This window comes from Bidens hawaiensis, unplaced genomic scaffold (genome assembly GCF_021521415.1).
Source record: "Bidens hawaiensis isolate Kalapana, Puna unplaced genomic scaffold, B.hawaiensis_p1.1 tig00034419_1, whole genome shotgun sequence".
In the NCBI taxonomy this organism is placed as follows: Eukaryota; Viridiplantae; Streptophyta; class Magnoliopsida; order Asterales; family Asteraceae; genus Bidens; species Bidens hawaiensis.
The window spans coordinates 159,496-183,219 of record NW_027505320.1 but is presented as its reverse complement, the minus strand read 5'-3'; the positions used below and the strand labels follow the sequence as shown (position 1 = coordinate 183,219).

General features: G+C 37.8%; 1 protein-coding gene across 1 annotated transcript; it reads right to left on the bottom strand.

The window, feature by feature from the left end:
* Positions 1-6,201: 6,201 nt before the first annotated feature.
* LOC143612355 (putative ribonuclease P/MRP protein subunit POP5) lies at positions 6,202-7,740 on the bottom strand. The gene is made up of 3 exons (XM_077086362.1): positions 7,550-7,740; positions 7,324-7,461; positions 6,202-6,426 (listed from the first exon to the last, which is right to left on the bottom strand). Exons 1-3 carry the CDS (start codon positions 7,725-7,727, stop codon positions 6,281-6,283), a joined length of 462 nt encoding a protein of 153 aa, XP_076942477.1. The 5' UTR covers positions 7,728-7,740; the 3' UTR covers positions 6,202-6,280.
* Positions 7,741-23,724: the final 15,984 nt, after the last annotated feature.

The following is a 23,724-nucleotide window of genomic DNA, read 5'->3' as shown; positions in this document are numbered from 1 at the left end:
TGAAGTATTTTAGCTATTTTTCCCAAATAAACGTCCCAATTCGGTAATAAATTCGCCAAATATTCTCGGACGGTCGAAAAATGACCAAATTTAAACAGGGACTCACTGACATTATCCTGATGTCCTTGAAAAATTTCAAGTACTAAAAATATGCACATCACAACCTTAACCTAAATAGCCCGTAAGCGAGTGTTTCGGCATTACCTCAGCGGGTTTGGCTCGTTTCCGACCTTTTAATCAAGTTTTCAGGTTCTTGTGCTTCTTGCAAGCTAGGTACAAGTCCAATATCACAAACCAAGCAATATTTCATCAACATAACAGCCCTTAAGTTAGGGTTTCGGCTAGTGTACAAAAATGAACTTTTAAACCGTAAAAACGTCGTTTCAACCCTTTAATCCGTGTTTATGGCCAAAAAAACTATCAAAACAGGTTCCTTACCATGTGTATGATCAAAAAATGTTTATGGACCATTTTTAGGATTTTTACACGGTTAGGAATGATTTTTAGTAACCAAGACATGTTTTTATGGTATTAAACAAGTTCAAACAAGTAAAAAAGCTACTTATTTAAGCCCTTACCTTAGGGTTTTGGAAGTTTTCTGGCTGAAACAGAAGGGGTGTCCAGATTTTTTCAAGAAATGATGTTAAAATGGCTTGAACCTAGTTTAAATGTGAAAGAATAAACAAGGGGGGTGGCGGCTGCAATCGGACCATCATGGGCCCCCTTTGGGCCCATTTTGGCCCAAGTTTCTGATTTCTCAAGCCCAAATACGAAAAGTCCGGTCCAAATTTAGTTCGGGTTCGGTTTTTGGCATGAAAAACTTATCGGGTGCGTTAAACAACGCGAAAACGAGTGTTTTTCGGCTAGTTTTGTGTAAAATTATAAAAACATACTATATGTTTGTAAAAATCAAAAATATTTTCACGGATCGCTTAAAACATTTCAAATAAGTGTTTGGTAAGTCTTTTTCGGCTTAACGGATGATACAATGCTTGGTTTGTAACTATCTTTCGCGTTTAATTCTATGGTGGGTGGTTAAACGAGCATGTTTTCGTTTAACTTGTTTGATATCAAAATAAGACCATATTTCTAATATTTTAGCTTGTATAGATCGTATATCACTTATAAATTTCCCCCCGAGATATCTGGGTCATAACCCGACCCGTTCGGTTCATCGTTCGCTTGTTACGCAAAAAGCGTTTATTTGCTTAATCAGTAAATACGTAATGAGGTGTACCTCGTTTTGGCTCAAATGTCACAAATAGCACGGGATTAGTATTCAAAATTTAAGCATTCTTAATCAAATACTTTCAATGATTATATAAAAAAGAATCACTACTTTCACTTTATGCAACTTTAAATCTTTTAATATTTTACTAACTCACTGTTATTTGAACATGGCTTTAAAGTTAGTATGCCTTTGTTATTTTTTCTGACAATTACATTCATATGAAATGAAGCAAATCATTTTGTTACATTTTAATTTTTGATTTTATATATTGCTTGATTGTACAATTATTAATTGTAAAAAATATAAAATCAATTAAAAATTTGTCAAACACAGAATATTAATTTCAAATTTGATTTAAAATCGATCAATTTATCATGATCATTCAATTTCAATATCTAAAGATTCTAAAGGTAATTATATCATTCAGGTAATCTGGTTTTTGGGATTATCATGTTTTGTGGATAAACATGAGTAGACGATCTCAAATGATATCATATTAATTGATTAAAAGGTATGATACGATATTTATGTCATGAATATATATTTTTTTGTTAGTTTCAAGGATACATTATCATTTATCTAGGGTTAGTGTGTACTTGAAGAACCTTATTTGTCACACTGAAGAGCTATAAGCAAACCTATATGTTGCATTATCAAGAGTTACAAGCGAACATGGACGGAAGATTTTGATTTTTGATAAACAATGTATACTGACCAATACATTCACAAATGTATTGTACAAGGAAGGTTTTAGTTATTTTTAACATATTAGTGTAATCTTAATTCTGTAATATTTATAATTTTAATGTAAATTATAATTATATTAATAATATATGATCATTTTGTTGATTGTATCTTACTTAATGGTTAAAGTTTAAATTTTCGTCAATTACCCGTGTAAACACGAGCCTCAAACTAGTGTGTGTGTGTGCGCGTGCGTGTGTGTGTGTGTGTTTGTATATATATATATATATATATATATATATATATATATGGGTTCTAGTGAAAACTCCTCTTAGAAAGAAAACTTAAAAACTTCTAAAAAACTAATTTTAACTTTTTTTAAAATTTTTTTTTGAAGTTTCTTTTTTTTCCATTATTCTTATATGTTGTTATTGGTTCAAAAAAAAACACCTTGTCGGTAACCTCGTCGGTATAGTGCGCATGTGTAATAGTGTGCATTGCTTATACGCAAAAGCGTTTGTATTGTATAGAATACCACACTATTGCACATATTTGATACACACTATTGTATATATGCAATATAAGACTAATACACACATCGAATACACATTAGTACATATGTGTAATACAACATTAACGCACATGTGCACCACATCGACTTTTATTTTATTATTATTTTTTTTCCATATAAATACAACACTACTACACATATACAATACACAAATATTGAATATATACAATAAAACACTATTAAACTGAAAAATACATAGTAATACACACATGTGTAATACAACGGTATCACACAGTAATACGTATGTGCATTACAGCGGGTTTTTTTTTTTATATATTTTTCGAGTGAAATATAAGAATAATGGCTAAAACAGAATTTTGAAAATATTTTTTTATTTTTAATTAAAAATAATTCTTTAGGAGTTTTTAAGTTTTCTCTCTAAAGGTGAGTTTTCTCTTGATCCTCTCCCTATATATATATATATATAGGGGTGGTATCTAGAGAGAACTAGAGAACTAATAAAAACTATTTTTAACTTTCTTTAAAAAAATATTTTGCGATTTTTTTTTCTTTCCTCCTTCTAATAAGATGATATTGTTCCTAAAAAAATAAAAAAAAAATAAAAAAACCTTCGATGTAGTGTATATGTGCACTAATGTGTATTGCATATATACGATAGTGTTTTATTGCATATAATACAACACAATTGCATTATACAATACACACTATTGAATAGTACTCGAAACAAACTATCGCATATACGTAATACAACACTAATGCACATATGCACTATATTGTTTTTTTGGTATTTTTGTATATAATATAACACTATTGCACTAATACAATACAAAAAATTGCACATATGCTATTCAACATTATTACACATATCAAAATACACACTAGTGCACATATGCAATAAAAAAAGTCGATGTATTGCATATGTGCACTACAACAAGTTTTTTTTTTTTTTTTTAATTTTTTAAAATTTTTCGAGTAAATGGTAACATAATATAAGAAAAATGATAAAAACGAAAATTTAAAAATATTTTTAATTAAATTAAAAATATTTCTTTGTTAGTTCTCTAGTTCTTTCTTTAAGAAGGAGTTCTCTCTTGATCCTCTTCCTATATATATATATATATATATATATATATATATATATATATATATCGAGAGAGAGAGAGAGAGAGAGAGAGAGAGTTAGGTTAGATTAAAACCCACTTGAGTTGTGAAAACTCTAGAAACTCATTCTCAACCACATGTTTTTAATTAAAAATTAAATTTTGTGGTCCACAATTAAAGTTAATAAAAAAATTACTTTCTCTCTCCTGAAAACATATATAAAAAAAATATAAAAAATAGCAAAACATTTTTTTTATGTCTTTGATGTTTTGTATTAAATGTATATATTACATGTAACAAAAAAAAAACGATGTTACATAGGGTTTTCGCAACTCAAGTGGGATTTAAATTTATACTTTGCCTCTCTCTCTCTCTCTCTCTCTCTCTCTATATATATATATATATATATATATATATATATATATATATATATTGGAACGGATCTAGTATTTCGTTGCCAACAATGCCACAATGGAAACAATCATTCATATCATGATCATGATCGCTGTCTTGACCAGATATGCTAGATTGGCTTGAGCTAGAAACAAAAATGTTAGTATCTCTTGGACCGGGTGGCTTATAAACCCTCTTCTATTCATGTAATTTTGGTTTTGTGATGGTTGGTTAGCTTTTTCTAATTACCATCATCTTTTAATATTATATTAGCCACTCAAAAAAAATGAAAAAAAGAAAAAAAAAAGAAAATACTTGAGCAGATCTTTGTCTTTCGACATACCTTGAATGTTTTCTAAGCAATCTTATAACATAGACGTATACACATTGGAACAACTTATTTTAAGTCTCAGGATTTAGTAGCTGATTCACCCGGATGAAACGTCTGAAAGCTAGTACTAAAGTGAAGCACAATATGGTTGTGAATGCAAAGTGTTTTTCAAAAATACCGGTTTAAACCGGCAAACCGGTTTTAAATCCAAAATATTTTTGATATTTTTTGTGGCCCATATTTTTAAAAATAACTTTTAACGTAGCGGATAAAGTTGAAACGAGTAAACACGATAAACGACGATTAGTTAATCAACCAATTTTTGTATTATGCAAATCCATGTTGGTTTATTTACATCTTTTGTAATCGACTAATTTCATATGCAAAGTATGTAAACTTTCTATCTGACTCGACCATTGTTCATGTGTGATATTTAGTTCAAGTGTGATATTTAGTTTAAGTGTGATGTTTATTAATGTACTTTTGGGTTATTTTTTGAGTTGAAAGTGTATTTATATGAAATTATAAGGTAAATTATTTAACCCGGCTGAACCTCCCGATAAATTCCGGTTCAACCGGTTGTACCATTTTTAAACCAAATCCGGTACGAATAAAATACCGGTTTTTAAAACATTGCTATTGAGTGCCTCATGTATAGAGGGATGAGCAAATTCGGTTGGTATCGATTGGGTACTGGCGGTACCGAATCGGTACCGAAGTTTTGAGTTTCAGGAACGGTACGGTACCGGTATTTCCTGAAGTTTTACCTTCAATACTGGTACCGTCCACTGGTACCGAATCGAATAGTTCGGTACCGGTATCGGTACCAAGAATTTATACTTTTGGGACCGTGATTTTCGGTACTGGTACGGTAACGATATCATCCCTAGTCACGCATATATTTATCAATCCCATCAAAACGAGACTGATCTTCCATAAATTGAAGCCAAGCCGAGGAAATGGGCTTTGTGGGCTTAGACCATATTGCTAAATGGATCGATCAAACCCATGAGCCGTGTGCTAACAGGAGTTACAGGGCCGTATGTGCTAACAAGGTTATTTGTTACATTATCAACTTTCGACCTACCCAAATAAGATTTCATCTTGCATGTTATGAATAGATGAAGACAGGATCGTCATTCGAAGTAACTAGAGGTGAACGAAAGACCAATTTCCAAACCGCTCCAAAAACTGGTTTGAAACAAGATTGAACTGTAGGTTTGAGAACCTTTTCGTTGAAACCGGTTAAAAACCAAATTGAACCGATTAAAATTGTTTTTAACCGAAACAAGTTTCAAAGCGAGATCCTTTTACACTTAGAAACCGGTTTCACAAGAACCGCTTGACTTCTGTTGACCAAAACCAGTTTAAGAAAAAAAAACAGTTTTGTGCAGCTAATGAGTAGTGCTTAAATTTGTTTTAATGGTTCAACTAACGGTTCAAATAGGATAATCCAAGAAAGAGAGTATGCGTAACAAAACGTAGGTAATTGTATTCAAAGTCACACCATCAAAAATGCATAAAACCACTTGAATTAAGAAAAAGAAAATTCAGATTAGTAATAATAATATACTTTTATAAGAATAGTTAGCCAACTAAACAAACCAAAGACATCAACTTAGAAAGGGCAAGGTCTTTGCCCTTTGGTTCAAGCATCAAATGTGACCAAAAAAATATAAATAATAAAAAAATAAAATCCAGGTTTGATAAAGGGTTTTCTCATCTACGGTGAGTTTCCTCCTTTTGATGGAATGAAGATGATCGGACAGGCCAGTGACCGTCATTGATCCATAATGGCCGTTCAAAAACAAACAAAAAACGGGACCGTTTTAAGGTTCAGCCAGCCAGTTATTGCTACCGCTTTTTAACTTTGCATTTATTATTATTACAACATCCCTGTTTCTGATTCCGGTTTGACAACCGATCCAGTAAACGCCTTGTTCTAGAAAACATCGTATTTAACACATCAATTGTTTATAAAATCAAAGTGTATAAAATAACTCATGTTTTAGTGCTCTAACATCTTGATTCTCTCAAGATTCTGCATATGTTTATTAACATCTTCTGTTTGTAGAGCACCAGAAACAATCTTTAAATGTTCAAATTTCAATTCTTCACATTTCAATGCTGCAGATTTACATGCCCTAATGTTCCCTGATTCACAAAAAATTGTAATAAAATTAACAAGCATTAGTTTTCTCGTTTTGCTTTATCCCTAACGGGCCAAAATAAGAAGAGACTAAAAAGGATTAAAGAAAAGGTCAAAAGTTCGCCTTATGAAATTAGTTTATAGACCCTAAAAGTCTGTATCCAACTTTGTTTAAAACAACTCCGAAAGAAACATGTTAAATGACGAAAACGCCCTCGTAACTTTTTAGAAAACAATTTTAACTAACATGCGACACTTCAAAAAAATTTTAGAGCATTTTCGTCATTACACTAGTTTTAGCCAAAATTGGCAAGAAAATAAAACATGCTTGGGTGTCCAATACAGCAGTTTCAACTAGGGGTGTAAGCGAGCCGACCCGGTGGATTGTTTAATTTACTAGAGCTTGAGCTCGACTTGTTTTAAGCTTTATTTCTAAAACTCAAGCTCGGATTTTGAGTAACCTTTTCAAACTCAAGCTCGGCCGTTTATAATCTTTTTAGTTATTTTTATCATAATTTAATAAATAAATGATTATTTTAATATAACTATTAAATATAATGATTAATGAATAAAAACTATATGAATAATTGGCTCATTTAGGCTAGCGAGCCAACTCGAGCTCCATAAGTGAAGCTCGGGCTCTACGCTTGTCTATTAAACAAGCTCGTTTTTAGGCATGATTTTAGCTCGTTTACACCCCCCAACTTTAATATATGGGTTAGTTTTATTAAAAAAGTTGAATACATTGGGCTACCTCCAAATATATTGTCCCTATGTTTAGCATGAAACCTACTAAATTGCTTAAATCAAATTTAACACACGGTATCGATGTAAAAAAATTTGTACAAAAAGTGTTTTTGGTCAACCCGACTCGCCCGACCCATTTTGCCACCGCTACTCACCACTAAGGTCCAATAAGTTAAAAACCACGGGGCAATTCCCGACACTTCTAACCATTGTAACTGCAGCCCAAACTTTTTGATGCTCGTCTCTTGAAGCTCTGATAATGCATACCTTGGTGATAGGGTTAACATATTTGACTGCACCAACATGATATTAAATATGCATGTGTAAGAAATGCTTGCAGAATAAAAGAACATAATGTTGTTGATAACAATGTTTAATAACCTTGGAAAGACCCTAGTGATGAGGCGAGACCGCACTCGCCAAAGTTGACAAGAATACTGTCTTTGATTGCTTTTGATATGTTATGTTGGCTAAGAATAATGGGATCGTTTTTTGAAATATCTTTGTTTGGATCGACAAATACCTCCATCACCAAGTACCTGTTTTTAAACCCGACCATTATAATCTCTTGGTTTTTAAAGCCTACAAAAGCAAACGAAGTTTAAGTTGAGCTAAAAATAAGAAAACAATGATTTAAAAGGGAAATGTTAAATTGACTATAATGACGTAAAATGTTATCTATTGAACACAGAAAGAAACATGAATATTTGGACAGTGAAACATACAATGACTCGTTGAGGCATAACATCAAACAGTTGGTGTACATGCTTAACTAACCCTAGTTCAAAAGGTAGGAAAGATTACAAAAAACCCCCACAAAAATTGTAGTCGTTTGCGATTATTTAAAGGGTTAAGCATGCATAAGTTTGAGTATTGAACATCAAAATTGGAAATTGAAGAAACTCAAGCACGAGATTGATGGCATTAATACGGTTATAAAGAAAACAAGCAACCCTAAACATATGAAATCATCAGAAAACTTAAAACGATTCAGATTTCTCAGAAGCATACCTTGAATAGTTAGACTTATTGAAGATCGAAGCTGGTAAAGTGTGATGGGGGCTTGAAGTGGAAGGAAACGCCGGCTGTTTGATTTGAAAGGAGTTTGAGAATGGGCTGACAACTTGGGCTTATATTAATCGGGTTTAATCAGGGACGGCAATAAACCCGAACCGATGGGAAAACCTGAAACCCAATACAATTGGGACGGTTAATACCCGACCCGTTAGGGTTTGTGACGGGTTTGGGATGGGGTTTGAAAATTTTTATGGGTTTGAGACGGGTTTGGGATTTCTAATATACTCGATTACCTGACCCGATTACCCGATAACATTGACCCATTTACCCGATTATATACCCGATATACCCAACATAGCTTTATATGTTTTTATTTAATATATATTAATATAAAATATTATATTTGTATATATGATTAAGATAATAGTCTCTTAAAGTTTTCAAATCCTAAATGTCTTTATTCTCTTCGTCTCGGTTCACAGCACATTCCATCAATTATTCTAATTTCCAATTAACAGTTCGTAACCTTTTTGGTTAAATATAGTTTGCTTCTTTCTTGTTTCTTCTAAGGATTCTTTTTTTGTTACTTCTTTTCCTTTTTGTTATGAAAATTCGAAGAAATATTATTTGTTGAAACTTATTTATAGTAATTATTTGAGATATTTATTTTTATGGTAATCGATTAGTTATATTTTGTCGAAATCCGATAGAAACCCGACGGGTTTTATTTTGTCTAAACCCGATAAGAAACCCGAAACCCGTTGGGTATCCCCGATACCCGATGGGTAATTACCCGATAAATACCCCGAAGGGTCTAGGTTGGGGTTCTATAATCGGGTCCGGGTCTGGGAATGCCTAGACCCGTCCCAAACCCGACCCATTGCATCCCTAGGTTTAATTTAGTTTTAGATTTGACTCTTTGGGCTTATTTAGTTTTATAAATCTTTAACAACAAACACAGGCACACAGCAACTAATAATCCCGCCCAACTTATAAGTATGGTCTAGGGAGGATGAGATGTTGACAAACCATACATCTATCTGTACAGAGGATCGATAGGTGGCTTTATGGGTAACCCCCGACTCCAAAAACTATATATGGTCATGAGAAAAACATGTTGGAATTTCATATGCCCGAGACACATATTTATATTAATGTGACTAACTGTGTTTGATCCAAGTCGGGTCATACCCAATAACAAGCTAGACAACACCAAATGTATTCTTTTAGTGATTTGATCACTTAAACGAATACCGAACACTGCGCAATTAGAAAATTGGTTTTCTAAATAATTACACTTGATGATTTAAATAAATTATCTGGATAATTTATTTATATAAATTAATTATTTAATTGGTTAAATAATTAAGATAGCATGTATGTTTTATAAAATTAGTTTTATAAAGTATGAGATGGAGATGTTTTAATTGTTAAAACAAAACAAAAAAAAAATAAAAAAAAAATAAATACAAAAACCGGCCACCCATGTGGGGTGGTGGTTTTACCCAATCAAAACCAAGATGCTCTTTGCATTTTATGATGGGTTCCCTTTTTGATCCTCCACACACATAACATGCAACTTTACTTTTTCCTTAAAAGTACTCTCAAGTGTTAATAACAAGCAAAAAAAAAAAAAAACACTCTTCCTCTCCCTCTCTAAAAACTCACGGCCATTTTGGGCAGAAAAATTGGGTGTTTTGTGAGCTTGTTCAAGTGTTATAATCCTAGCAACAAGTTGGTGTTGTTGCTCAAAAGCTTGGGGTATACAAAGCTTGAGGGTTTCTCCTTTGCAACCTTGCCATTTGAAGACATCATCTTCTTCATCCACCTACATCTTCTTATAAGGTATAAGAAGGTACAACTTACATTTTGTGAGCATTTTGTTCTTGTAATATTGATCCTTGTTCTCCGGGTTTTAGTTTTAACATAATGGTATGTTCATAACAAGTTTTAAAATCTAAGCTTCCGTTGCGTTTTCTTGTTAAATATGGTTAATTTGAACTTTGATAATCTTGTATAAAACCCAACAATGGCATCAAGAGCCGGTTACAAGGACTTATGCTTCTTTTGTGTTCATACTTTTCGGATTTTTCATGGGTGAAAAGGGAGGTCCGAAAATTTGGTGGATTTTACCCCTCATGGTTTTGTAAGATCTTGACATGCATGGAAAGATCTTAGGAAACCATTTAACATTTGGATGATGAAATATCAAAATTGTAAAAAAAATTTTGGGGGGGTGGTCGTAGCCTCTTGGGGGGGGGGGGGGGCCGTTTTTTTTTTTGGTGATGTTTGGGCATTGGTTGCTTAGGTTGCATGCTTAGAACATTTGGTATGTTTGGATGTGTCATAACCGAAACCTAGACCTTGGATGTGTTGATTGTTGTTTTGTGTATGTTGATTATGTTTATTATTCAATATGGTTGTAATAATTCATAATCTTAGACTTATGTAATTTATTTATTCATAAGATGGTATGTAATAAGTAGATTAGTTGCATTTTTTTTTAAAAAAATATGTATTAGGATACATTTTGTAAAAAATTAGAAGATGCAAGATTTGGTGAAATTGGTTGGGCCGAAATTTTGGGCTTGTTGGGCCTCACCGGCCCATCATGGGATTCAAGCCCATTAGGCCCATAAATTTCACTCTTGGGCCCAAGAAGACTTTTGGAAGTTTGGAGCCCATTAACAAGCCCAACAAGAACACAACAACTTGGAAAGGATACTTGAAGCATTTGGATGCAAGATCAAGTGGGAGTCAACATTCCATCCTTGTGTCATGTTTTGTCCCTTAGGTGTGACTAATGACCTATACTTGTTTCGGCTAACAAGTATGGTCAAATTTAGCGGTTTTCGGTTATGACTATATTTTGCATGTGTATGCTTGGTTGTTTGTTTTACTTAATGTAATGTGTGGTTGATAGATATTAGGATATCCAAACCGTCACATAGGAACGACAACAAGCATAAAACGGGTTCTAATATATATTTGGTAATATCGCGTCAATTAGTTTAATTAAATGGGTTTATTAAAACTAAGCGATCACTCACATATAATAAAATTGGTTTTATTATATCTAGAACCTTGAAAATTGGTTTTCAAAATCGCCATATTACTAAATGCATGTTAGGATATGGCATAATGTTTTTCAACTAGAATATTTGAAAATTTAAAATCCCTTTTTCATATTACCAAGGAAACAAGTCTAACACCATCCTTTTGTATGACACTTAACGTATTAGGGAACTTTTAATGGGATAAAGGTCACCTAACCATTTTGAGCAAACTAATATACTTAGGGTAATATTAACATATTTGTGGGATAAAGGTCACCTAACCACTTGTATGTTAATCTTACATGTTTATACAAGAAGGACGACTTGAATTGGAAACCATGTGATAAAGGTCACCTAAGCATGGGATCCAATGGTGTTGATGGGATAAACATGCCAACACGAAATAAGGATTTCGAATGGTCCCATACATCTAGAAGTTGCAAAGGGTTGCAATTGTCAAGGTTGACTACCTTGTTAAATCAAATAACGGGATAAAGGTCACCTAACCGAAATTTGATTTATCGTTGGATTCTAGAATTTAATTATTATTTTAAAATCTGGAATAAAAGGGTATTAATAATTAAATTGTTTATAATACTAAATTAGAATTTTGTTAAATTTTGTAGATGGCCGCTAACAATGCCAACACCTCTACCCATAACACCCGTAACCTATCCTTAAGAACCATCCTTGAAAAGGATCGTCTAAACCATAATAACTTTATGGATTGGTATCGCAACTTGAGAATAGTTCTCAAGCAAGAAGAGATATCATATGTCTTAGACGATCCCATTCCCGACGAGCCTGACGTGGAAAATGAGGAGGCTTACAACGATTGGGTCAAGTACACCAAAGATTCGGTACAAGCCTCTTGCCTCATGTTAGGGACTATGATTCCCGAAATCCAAAAGGATTTCGAGCATCATGGGGCATACGACATGATAACTCAATTGAAGGAAATGTTCCTTCAACAAGCTAGAGCGGAACGTTTCGAAACGGTTCGAGCGTTTCATGCATGTCGTATGGAGGAAACCCAAACCGTCTCATCTTATGTCCTAAAGATGAAAAGCTACATCGAAAAGCTTCGTAGGTTGAATTGTCCCGTGTCTAATGAGTTGGCTACGGATTTGATCCTCAACTCTTTGACCAAAAGGTTTGAAACCTTTGTCATGAATTATAACATGAATGGGTGGGACAAAAGCATTGGTGAGCTTCACGCAATGCTAAGAACGGCCGAAGCGGGAATGGGTAAAAAGGCTTTACCCGTTCTAACAATCGATGAAGGAAAAAGGGGACATAACTCCAACCCCAAAGCAAGTGTTGCTAAGGGCAAGGGCCACGTCCGAGGAAAGGGAAAGAGGAAAGCCATCACGCCCACCAAACCGAAGGAAAAGAAGCAAAAGGTTGCGGCGCAAGATCCATGCTTTGAGTGTGGAGAGATAGGTCATTGGAAAAGGAATTGTCCGACCTATCTCAAAGCGTTAAAAGATAAGAGGGATGCGGGGCATACCTCAGGTATTATCTTTACTATACATATTGAACTAAATTTTATTTCTTCAAATACATGGGTACTTGATACCGGATGTGGAACTCACATTTGCAATTTGTTGCAGGGGTTCAAAAGAAGTAAACAACTCAACAAAGGGGACATTAGTCTCTTTATGGGCAATGGAGCAAGAGTTGAAGTCCAAGCCCAAGGAGACTACATGTTAAAGCTTCCAAGTGGTTTGGAAGTAATTTTGAAGAATGTTTTGTATGCTCCTAAGTTAAGAAGAAACATTATTTCCGTGTCCCTTTTAAAACAATGTGGCTTTGATCTTAAATTTATAGATTATGATATTCATGTTTTGATGAATGGCATATTTTATTTTAAAGCTATACCCATGAATGGTATATATGAAATAGATCAAATTGGTGCGTCACATAGTAGTTCAATGTACAATGTCAACACCAAGAAACTCAAGAAGGACTTGGGTGATTCCTATCTTTGGCATTGTCGTCTTGGACATATAAGCAAGAATCGCATGCAAACTCTTCGCAAGAATGGTATTCTAGAAACAAATGAGTATGATTCATTTGATGTATGTGAATCTTGTTTACAAGGCAAAATGACAAAGCAACCCTTTAATAAAACTTTTGAAAGGTCAAAAGAATTATTGGGTATCATACATTCGGATGTATGTGGTCCTTTTAGACCAATGACTAGGAATGGTGAAAGATACTTCATTACCTTTATTGACGATTATAGTCGATATGGTTATGTGTACTTAATGAAACACAAAGATGAAGCTTTTGAAATGTTCAAAGACTTCAAAACTGAAGTAGAAAGACAACTCAAGACCACAATCAAAGTACTTCGTAGTGATAGAGGAGGTGAATACCTAAGTGGTGTTTTTCAAGATCATCTTAAGAGTTGTGGAATTATTTCACAACTTACTCCACCTGGAACACCACAACATAATGGTGTGTCTGAAAGGAGAAATCGTACCCTATTAGATATGGTTCGATCGATGATGGCTAGAAGCACTTTACCTCTATCATTTTGGGGCTATGCTTTACTTTCCGCCGTTCGCATATTGAATATGGCTCCAACCAAGAAAGTGGAGAAGACACCTTTTGAAATATGGCATGGAAGGGTTCCATCGCTATCATTCTTAAAAGTTTGGGGTTGTGAAGCTTATGTAAAGCAATACACCCCAAACAAATTAGAAGTCCGATCCACTAAGTGTATCTTTATAGGTTATCCTAAAGATGATTTAGGATATTACTTTTACGACCCTAGTGAGCAAAAGGTTATTATTGCTCGAAAGGGTAAGTTCTTGGAAACTAAGTTCCTTAAGGAAGGAACTAATAATAGAACAATGAAATTTGATGAGGATCAAGAACCACAAGATGATACAGAATTGGTTGATACTAGCACTCAACAAGAGGTTGTTGAAAGTGATCAAGTGGTTGATCAAAACACACAAAACGTTCGCAGATCTGGTAGAGTTAGCAATCCACCTGAAAGATATGGATTTTTTGTAGAAGGTTGCTACGTGGTAGATTCGGATGAACCAACCACATACCGTGATGCAATGTCCAAGAATGATTGTGACAAATGGCTTGAAGCCATGAACGTTGAGATGCAATCCATGTATGACAACCAAGTTTGGGAATTGGTTGAACCACCACTCAACTCCAAAGCTGTTGGAAGTAAGTGGGTTTTCAAAAGAAAAACTGATATGCATGGAAACTTGGATACTTATAAAGCAAGACTTGTAGCTAAGGGTTTCACTCAAACTCAAGGGGTTGATTATGATGAAACTTTTTCGCCTGTGGCAATGCTAAAGTCTATTAGGATATTATTTGCCATAGCTGCACATTATGATTATGAAATTTGGCAAATGGATGTCAAGACCGCTTTCCTAAATGGATATCTTGAGGAAGATGTCTATATGGTTCAGCCTGAAGGTTTTGTCGATCCGAAACATCCTAATAAAGTATGCAAGTTAAAGAAATCAATCTATGGATTGAAACAAGCATCTAGAACTTGGAATCATCGTTTTGATGAAGAAATCAAAAATTTTGGATTCATCAAGAACGCTGATGAGGCTTGTGTGTATAAGAAAGCTAGTGGGAGTATAATTACCTTCTTAGTATTGTATGTCGATGACATTCTACTATTTGGAAATGACATTCCAACCATGGAAAGCGTTAAGGCTTGGCTTGGAAGTAGATTTTCCATCAAGGATCTTGGTGAAGCTGCCTATATTTTGGGAATAAAGATCTATAGGGATAGGTCAAGGCGCTTGATAGGTTTGAACCAAAGTACATACATTGATAAAATCTTGAAAAGGTTCAAGATGGAAAGCTCCAAGAAAGGTTTGGTACCTATTCAAAGAGGGACTATATTAAGTTCAGCTCAATGTCCAAGCTCAAAGGGTGAGCAAGAGATAATGAAACAAATCCCATATGCTTCTGCTATAGGATCCATCATGTATGCGATGATATGTACTAGACCGGATGTGTCATGCGCTTTGAGCATGACAAGCAGATACCAACAGAATCCAGGAAACAGTCATTGGATGGCTGTTAAGAACATATTGAAATACCTTAGGAGAACTAAGGATATGTTTCTGATATATGGATCTGGTGAGGAGGAACTCGCTATAAAAGGTTACACGGATGCGAGCTTCCAAACTGATCGAGATGATTCTCGATCACAATCTGGGTATGTGTTCACTCTTAATGGAGGAGCTGTCTCTTGGAAGAGCTCAAAACAGGAAGTGGTAGCATTGTCCACTACAGAATCAGAATACATCGCCGCTTCATTGGCAGCTCAGGAAGCTGCATGGTTGAAGAAATTCATTACTGATCTAGGGGTGGTCCCTACCATTCAAGAACCCCTAGAAATCTTTTGTGACAACGAGGGTGCGATTGCTCAAATCAAGGAACCTCGTTCGCACCAAAAGACAAGGCACATAGAGCGGAGATTCAACTACATAAGGGATGAAGTTGAAAAAAGAAAGATATGTATTCGCAAAGTTGGAACTGATCAAAATCTTGCGGATCCATTCACGAAGCTCCTAGAAAGACCGAAACATGAGCGTCATGCGAGTGGCTTAGGACTTCGATATTCTAGTAATTGGATTTGATCTATTTTGTATTTACGTTTAAAAGACTTTTGTAATTTAACTCTTTTATATGATTATGGAATCTTGAGTTAAATTCTAATTTTGCATGTTTAATCCATGAATAAATTATCTTATTCTAAAAGTCCGTAGTCGATCATATTTGTGGGAACAAATATGAAGCAAGACTATTATGAACTAGGATTGGTGGATATTCATAAGGAATGAATATGGAGCATAGGTTTGCTGCCAAGGTTCATAGATATTTGTGGGATACAAATATTGGACTGACCCGCTCTCAATATTACTACATGGAGTCGATGGACCTGATCATTAGTAATTTTGAGTAAAGGAGAATTTCATATTATCCTTAGACCTGAGATGTATACTGGGTCTTGATTTTCACCAAATATTACACTTTGACTCTCCCCTTCGCTATTCGTAAAAGATGGTACATAAGGATGAGCTCGGGTGGAATATAAAGTGATAATGAGAGGCGTATACAGTCAAGATGGAATTTGTTCCTCTTATGTGTTGAGAGTTTAGATGTCTAAGGCCTGATAAAGTTGAATTGTAAAGAGAACGATCGCCTATGTCTCTTAGATCCAACATGACATCTAGTAACAAAGGGATATAATGATAGATTCACCTAAATCATATCAAGTAAGGGACTTGAAGGGATGATGTTATTGAATGGCACTTCGTCAAACACATTAGGGGTGGTGAACTGTTGTTAGGCGGTATTCACCACTTGCATTAATTTTCTATGTATCTCGTGCAAGTGGGAGATTGTTGGAATTTCATATGCCCGAGACACATATTTATATTAATGTGGCTAACTGTGTTTGATCCAAGTCGGGTCATACCCAATAACAAGCTAGACAACACCAAATGTATTCTTTTAGTGATTTGATCACTTAAACGAATACCGAACACTGCGCAATTAGAAAATTGGTTTTCTAAATAATTACACTTGATGATTTAAATAAATTATCTGGATAATTTATTTATATAAATTAATTATTTAATTGGTTAAATAATTAAGATAGCATGTATGTTTTATAAAATTAGTTTTATAAAGTATGAGATGGAGATGTTTTAATTGTTAAAACAAAACAAAAAAAAAATAAAAAAAAAATAAATACAAAAACCGGCCACCCATGTGGGGTGGTGGTTTTACCCAATCAAAACCAAGATGCTCTTTGCATTTTATGATGGGTTCCCTTTTTGATCCTCCACACACATAACATGCAACTTTACTTTTTCCTTAAAAGTACTCTCAAGTGTTAATAACAAGAAAAAAAAAAAACACTCTTCCTCTCCCTCTCTAAAAACTCACGGCCATTTTGGGCAGAAAAATTGGGTGTTTTGTGAGCTTGTTCAAGTGTTATAATCCTAGCAACAAGTTGGTGTTGTTGCTCAAAAGCTTGGGGTATACAAAGCTTGAGGGTTTCTCCTTTGCAACCTTGCCATTTGAAGACATCATCTTCTTCATCCACCTACATCTTCTTATAAGGTATAAGAAGGTACAACTTACATTTTGTGAGCATTTTGTTCTTGTAATATTGATCCTTGTTCTCCGGGTTTTAGTTTTAACATAATGGTATGTTCATAACAAGTTTTAAAATCTAAGCTTCCGTTGCGTTTTCTTGTTAAATATGGTTAATTTGAACTTTGATAATCTTGTATAAAACCCAACAAAACATTATGAAGAAACACTAAGTCGAACTAGATATTTCCCTAGATGTGAGTAAACTGAAGTTTTATGAGAACAGATCCAAGCTAGTGCCTGCAAAACAGAACACCGTCGAGTCTCGTTACGGAAAGGACAGAGTTGGGGGTCTTCCCGTAACCACCCTCCGGCGTGAGAATCAGTACTGTATTTCGATCATAAATAATACGAGTACCGGTATATTGCGTAAGGCTTGAGAGTGTGAATGAATACCTTGAAGAGATGATCTTCGTATTTATAGCCGAAGGTGGAGGGAAGGTGATTGATGGAGTTGTCACTATCGAGTTATTTCCTCTTCTCCTGAATGGACACGTGTCGATCCTTGGTTGGATGTGACAACCTGGAACCGTTTTTGGGGTAGCCATTATCTGTGCCCATCGTGGGATGGCCATTACGTGTCCAGGTGTCGCCTTTCCATTGGTCGATGTCGCTATCAGGAGGTATTGAGGGAATCTTCTAGGAATAGTTTGTTACAACTGCTCTTCCATATCACGTGGGGATCATGTGCGTGATGAGTCCCCTGTTGCTTGTGGGTTCCTCCCGCGGATGTTCATTGGTAATCCGCGGGTTATAGTTGGAGGTCCGCGAAGCATGTCTTAGGGTGTGGGTGGCCTTACCGGCTCACGTGTTCCTTGCGCGGATGTCTCTTTGGCAATCCGCGGGTTAGATTAAGGGATCCGTGGGTGGCGGATGTCTTTTGACGATTCACGGGTCGGATAAGGGACTCGTGGGTAGATTTGCTACCCTCCCTCTATAAGTCCCCCCAGTCCATTGTTGCTTCCGTGATGCGATGTCGCGGGTGGAATTATGGACTCTATTGAGGCCTTTGTCGCGGGTTGCAACTGCTGACCCTTTGGATTCCTGTTGCTTTTGGACTGGGGCACTGTTCTGACGTCTGAGATGTGACATCCTCCGTCTGAATCATGTCAGGAGTGGTGCTCGAGGTTGGTGCATGAGTTTTTAGGCGGTTGATTCAAAATTATTTTGTTTTGTCAGTTCCCGCCTAACGTGTCCTCTTCTGACTGGACAGTTTTGGAGTGTGAGCTGGATTCCTCTTTCTTCGCATTAATTGCGATGTGTATATATAGGAGAGGCCATTTCACTTTCCGACTTACTTGCAAAAACTTTTTCGCCGAACCTATCTATCTTCTCTTTGTTCATCTTCTTCCTTTGATCTTTCTATTATTCCGATCAACCATGGCTGGTGGCAAGAAGAAGGGAAGCAAAGCCAAGGAAAGCAAGAAGGACTCGTCGAAAGGGTGGAGAATATAGGCATCAGCTGGAAACTTTCTAATTTCTAGGACATCGTCAACCTCTATGGGTTGGCATCGGAGTGGGAACCGGAGCTTCCCTCTCCTGGTTCTACAGCTGATCAGCCGCCGGCCGGAAAGATTGCTTTGTATGGTGAGTCTTTCACCACAGGCAATTTCCAGTTGCCTATCACCAGGTTTTTTGTGATTTATTGGTTGCATCTGGGATTCATATTTCCAAGTTGCATCCGTTCGGAGTCATGAGGTTCCGACACTTCGAGTTTTGCTGTAGAGCCCTTGACTTGGAGCCTACGGTGGATTGCTTTCTTGCGATCTACAAAATTCAAACCCGCAGCAGCTGGTTCAGATTCGCCATCCAGGGGAAGGCGATCGGGATTGAGCCTCCGAGGAGCGCTCATGAATGGAAGAACAAGTTTTTGTGGATCAACGCGGACGTTATTCCGCTAGTCATGACCCGCCGTTCGTTAACCACCAAATTCTCCCTTCCAGCTGCCGATTCGGAGGGCCAAGAGTGGTTCCAGAAGCTGATGCGGACTCTTACTCCTATGGGTTTGATTCCTGAGTCAGCGTTGGTTCAGGTGGGGATGAGCCGCCTATGGCCGTATCCCGCCGATCAACCATACTTCTCTCAGTACGACGGAAGTAAGCTCTTCGCTTTATTGTCCTATCATTCTTTTTGTTTTCTTTGCTTAGACGCGCATGTTTTTTCGTTTCAGAGAAGAGTTCGTTGTTTGAAGTTCTTATTCCCACCGTCGCGGGAAATATGTTCAAGATGCCCTTGGAAATGTATCAAGAGCCTATTCTTGATCACTTCAAGGGTAACTTCCTTTTCCCCACCCGTGGTCGCACGGAGCCGGTGATCAACGAGTTCGCGGTAGCTCAAGGTGTGTACATTCTGAACCCTAAACCTCTTACCGTTATGCATCCGGACGGGACAATAGTCCTTTCTTCTAGTGAAGAGTCCTCTAGTGAGGATTCGACTAGCGAGGGTTCCCCGCCCGGTACTCCGGAAAGTTTTCATTCTGGCATATTGCGTGCTATTGCAGATCTGCTACGCCGCAAGAGAAGGGCAGATACCACTGGTGTATGCGGCCTTAATAAGGACTCCGATGCTGATGAAACCGCAGGTGGGGAAGCTGCTGAGGACATTGAGGATCCTGCCGGTGGGGAGGCCGGTACTGCCGGTGATCTTGCTGGAAAGGGGGGCTCTACGAATGCCGATGATCCCGCTGGAGGGTAGGCATCCAAGGCTGGGGAGGGGAATCCTCCCCATAAGATGATAAAGTTGACCCGGCTCCAAGACCAGGTAAGAAAGAGGACGATCACTCGGTAACCCGCAGGTATTCAACGTCTTTTGCACTTTCAGCTTTATACTGTGAATATCATTAACTTTGTATTCGTTTTCTGGCTAGTGGCGGTTGTCGTTCCTCGCCCACCGTCTCCGCCTCCCACTATCGTGCGTGATGACGGTGGCGAGGATGTGAATATGGAGCCTCCTCCCAAGGTGGTGGTGGAGACGGAGGTTGTTCCTCATGAGGATGTAGCTGAAGATCCTCCTGTCTCCACGGGTGGGAAAGAAGGATTCTCCCATGCTTCATCTCAATCTTTAGGGAGTTCTTCTTTTCAACCTTCATGGAACCTTGGCCCGGATACATTCTTTACAGATCCGCGAGCGTGCCAAGAGTTCTTTGAACATTGCCTCCCACCCATTGAGCGCAATCGTATTCACACTCACACCAAAGCTAGTTTGGTTCAAGCGCTTAGTTATCATATGGCTAATGTGCTATCCACTAGCCGCGAGGTGTTTGGGGGGTTGGGTCGCGGGGGAGGCTGATCTTCTCCGCGTTGCCACCCGTATGGTGGAAGCTGAGAAGGCTCGGGACGCGGCCCGAGCTGATGCTGAAGAGAAGACCACTGCCCTCCAGGTGGCTCAGGAAAGGATCAAACGCCTGTAGGAGCAGGTGGTTGTTTAAGACAAGTATATCTCCGCCCGAGATGAGGAGGTCCGCAGGCTCGTGGCGGAGGTAAAGACCAAGGACGACCAGCTTGCTGCTGTGTCTGCGGAGTGGCTCATAAAGTTTGGCATCCCCAAGGTAAACAATTCATATTTACTTGCTTTATAGGACATCTCATTTATTTTCTTTTATCTTAGATTGTCAGGCTTATCAAGGAAGGACCAGAGCTTGGGGATAGCCTTGCTGACCTGCTTGTTAGCTCCTCGCGGGTGGGTCGCCAAGCCGGTTTCGAAGAAGGCTATTCTATGGCTTACGAGGGGCGTCCACCAGTCGAGTTCCAGCTTCATGGGCAGGACTGTCAGAAGGAGTATGACGCTCATCTCGATTCTTTTGAGCATATTTCCTTCAAAATTTTGAAATACATTGCGGAGAGCTGCCATGAGCCGACTTGTGTTGGGGACTTGCGGCTTCATGTGAATGTGCTTCTTGAAAAGGCGAAGGAGGCCTCGGAAGAAGATTAGGAACGTAGATAGGATCAGTTTGTATTTTCTTTTCCTTTGTATTTGTAAAATTTTTTTAATAAAATAAAGATATATTTTCCATTGCAAGTATTTGTGTTGGGGATGCTTCCTTTGACATCTTAATTCTAGTTATCGCGGATGACGTTGCCACCCGCAAACTTCGTGTGCGGCTTCCTACTACTTGTCTTTTCTTGCGCCATGAAAACTTAAACCTTTGGTTTCCCGCTTGACGTGTCACCATCTGACTGGATGACAGTTATTTTCCACTGTTCTTCAATAAATGCTGTCATTATAATTACTCGCCGATGTCTCTTCTTCTTCACTACGTTGAAGAACCCTTGTTGACCTCGCTGGAATACCCTTGTTGACCTCGCCAGAATATTTTTACGCGGCCGTTATCGATTTTCAGAGGTTTCCTTTCAATCTTTGTCGACCATAGCTCGTTGCAATCATTTTTTGGCTGAACATATGGCATCTTTGAGGCTAGATTATCCAACTGTCGATCGATTCGCCGTCGATTGGGATGTAAAATAGTTTCAGGCCTTCGTTAATGCGTATGGTATAGCCCCAGAATTGGAGCTGGAGTTTCCAGCTCCAGGTGCGACGGCGAATCGTCCTCCGGTGGGGGAGATGGTGGTGTACGCCGAGTTCTTTAGTTCTGGGAATCTCCGATTTCCGGTTACCCGGTTTCTGGGTAAATTGATAACTGGGAGTATGGTTCACCTTTTCCAGCTTCATGCGTCAGCGATGATGCGCATACGCCATTTGGAGTTCTGCCGCCGGGCGCATGGCATCGTTCCCACAATTGACAAGTTTGTCGTGTTCTACCATCTGCATAGCAGGGGTGGATGGTTTACTTGTTTGCCTACTGATCGGAAGGCTATTGCTTTGGATGCGCCATCCCTGGATCCGGACTAGGCCAGGAAATTTTTTTGGATTCGGGAGGATGTGATCCCTCTATCTATGTACTGGTGGTTGACATATCAGCTGATGCTTGCCCTTCCATATGTTGAACGCCTCAAGAGGCATGGGTAGTATCAACAGTTAACCCATACCGCTACCCCAATGCACCCCATCCCTGATTCCGCTCTCGTGAGGGCCGAGATGAGCCGCCTTTGGTCTTACCCGGATGATGTGCCGTACTTCCGGAAGCCAAACAGATGCATGTGATTTAATGTTTTGTTTTAAAGCTTAACCTGATAACTCATGTTTTGTGTTGCGCAGCTGAAGATCTTTTCCTGTCCGTGGATGTGCCGGGGACTATGTAGTTGGCTCCACGCGACAAAAAAGACCTTCCAATCCTTGAGAAGAATAATGACAATTTCCTGTTCCCTCAACGGACCCGTCGGGAACCTGTGGTGTCTGAGGGTTTGTTTGTGACAGGTAGCCTATGTTTGTTTTTCCCAATTCTGTGATCTTTTTTCTTAACGAATATGACTTATGTTGGAGCCTTTGGCCGCAAGAGGAAGGAGGTTCCTTCCAGCGGTGGTCCTAAGACAACCGCTGGTGGGAGTAAGGATGTGATCCGTTCTCCCCCTTCTTCTCCGGGTGCGAAGAGGCTCCGTCTTCGTGATCGTGTTTTGATCCACACGCAAAGTGATCCAGGTGATTTCCCATGAATTCCTGTGTTTCCCTATTTCGACAAACTAATTGTGTTTTGTTTTTATGCAGCTCGCATGATCCTCTTGGATAATCCTCCTGCCAAGAGTGGCTCCAGCAGACTGTCAGCTGGTGATAAGGGAAAATACAAGGAGGACGTGCCCCGTCCTGTCGCCCGGGAACTGCTAACTGAGTCGCTTGTGACATTTGAGCCAAAACAAGGTACACCTCAGTACGTATTTACCTATTAAGCAAATAAACGCCTTTTGTGTAATAAACGAACGATTAACCGAACGGGTCGGGTGATGACCCAGATATCTCGGGGGGCCATCTATAAGTGATATACGATCTATACAAGCTAAAACATTAGAAATATGGCCTTAGTTTGATAGCAAACAAGTTAAACAAAAATATGCTCGTTTAACTACCCGCTATAGATTTAAACGCGAAAGATAGTTACAAACCAAGCATTGTATCATCCGTTAAGCCGAAAAAGACTTACCAAACATTTATTTGAAATGTTTTAAGTGATCCATGAAAATATTTTTGATTTTTACAAACATATAGTATGTTTTTATAATTTTACTCAAAACTAGCCGAAAAACACTTGTTTTCGCGTTGTTTAACGCACCCGATAAGTTTTTCGCGCCCAAAAAACCGAACCCGAACTAAATTTGGACCGGGATTTTCGTATTTGGGCTTGAGAAACCAGATTAATGGGCCAGAACAACCCATCATGGGCCCAAAGGGACTTCCGATCGGACCAGCCCACCCCACCCCCCATTTTTTTTA

What these genes read in the sequence shown, in the direction of transcription:
- LOC143612355 (XM_077086362.1), bottom strand. Translation starts at nt 7,727, where the DNA reads ATGGTCGGGTTTAAAAACAGGTACTTGGTGATGGAGGTATTTGTCGAT. An exon ending in ATCACTAGGGTCTTTCCAAG is followed by an intron (nt 7,462 to 7,549) that starts GTTATTAAACAT and finishes ATGTTGGTGCAG; the next exon opens with TCAAATATGTTAACCCTATC. An exon ending in TAACTTATTGGACCTTAGTG is followed by an intron (nt 6,427 to 7,323) that starts GTGAGTAGCGGT and finishes TTTGTGAATCAG; the next exon opens with GGAACATTAGGGCATGTAAA.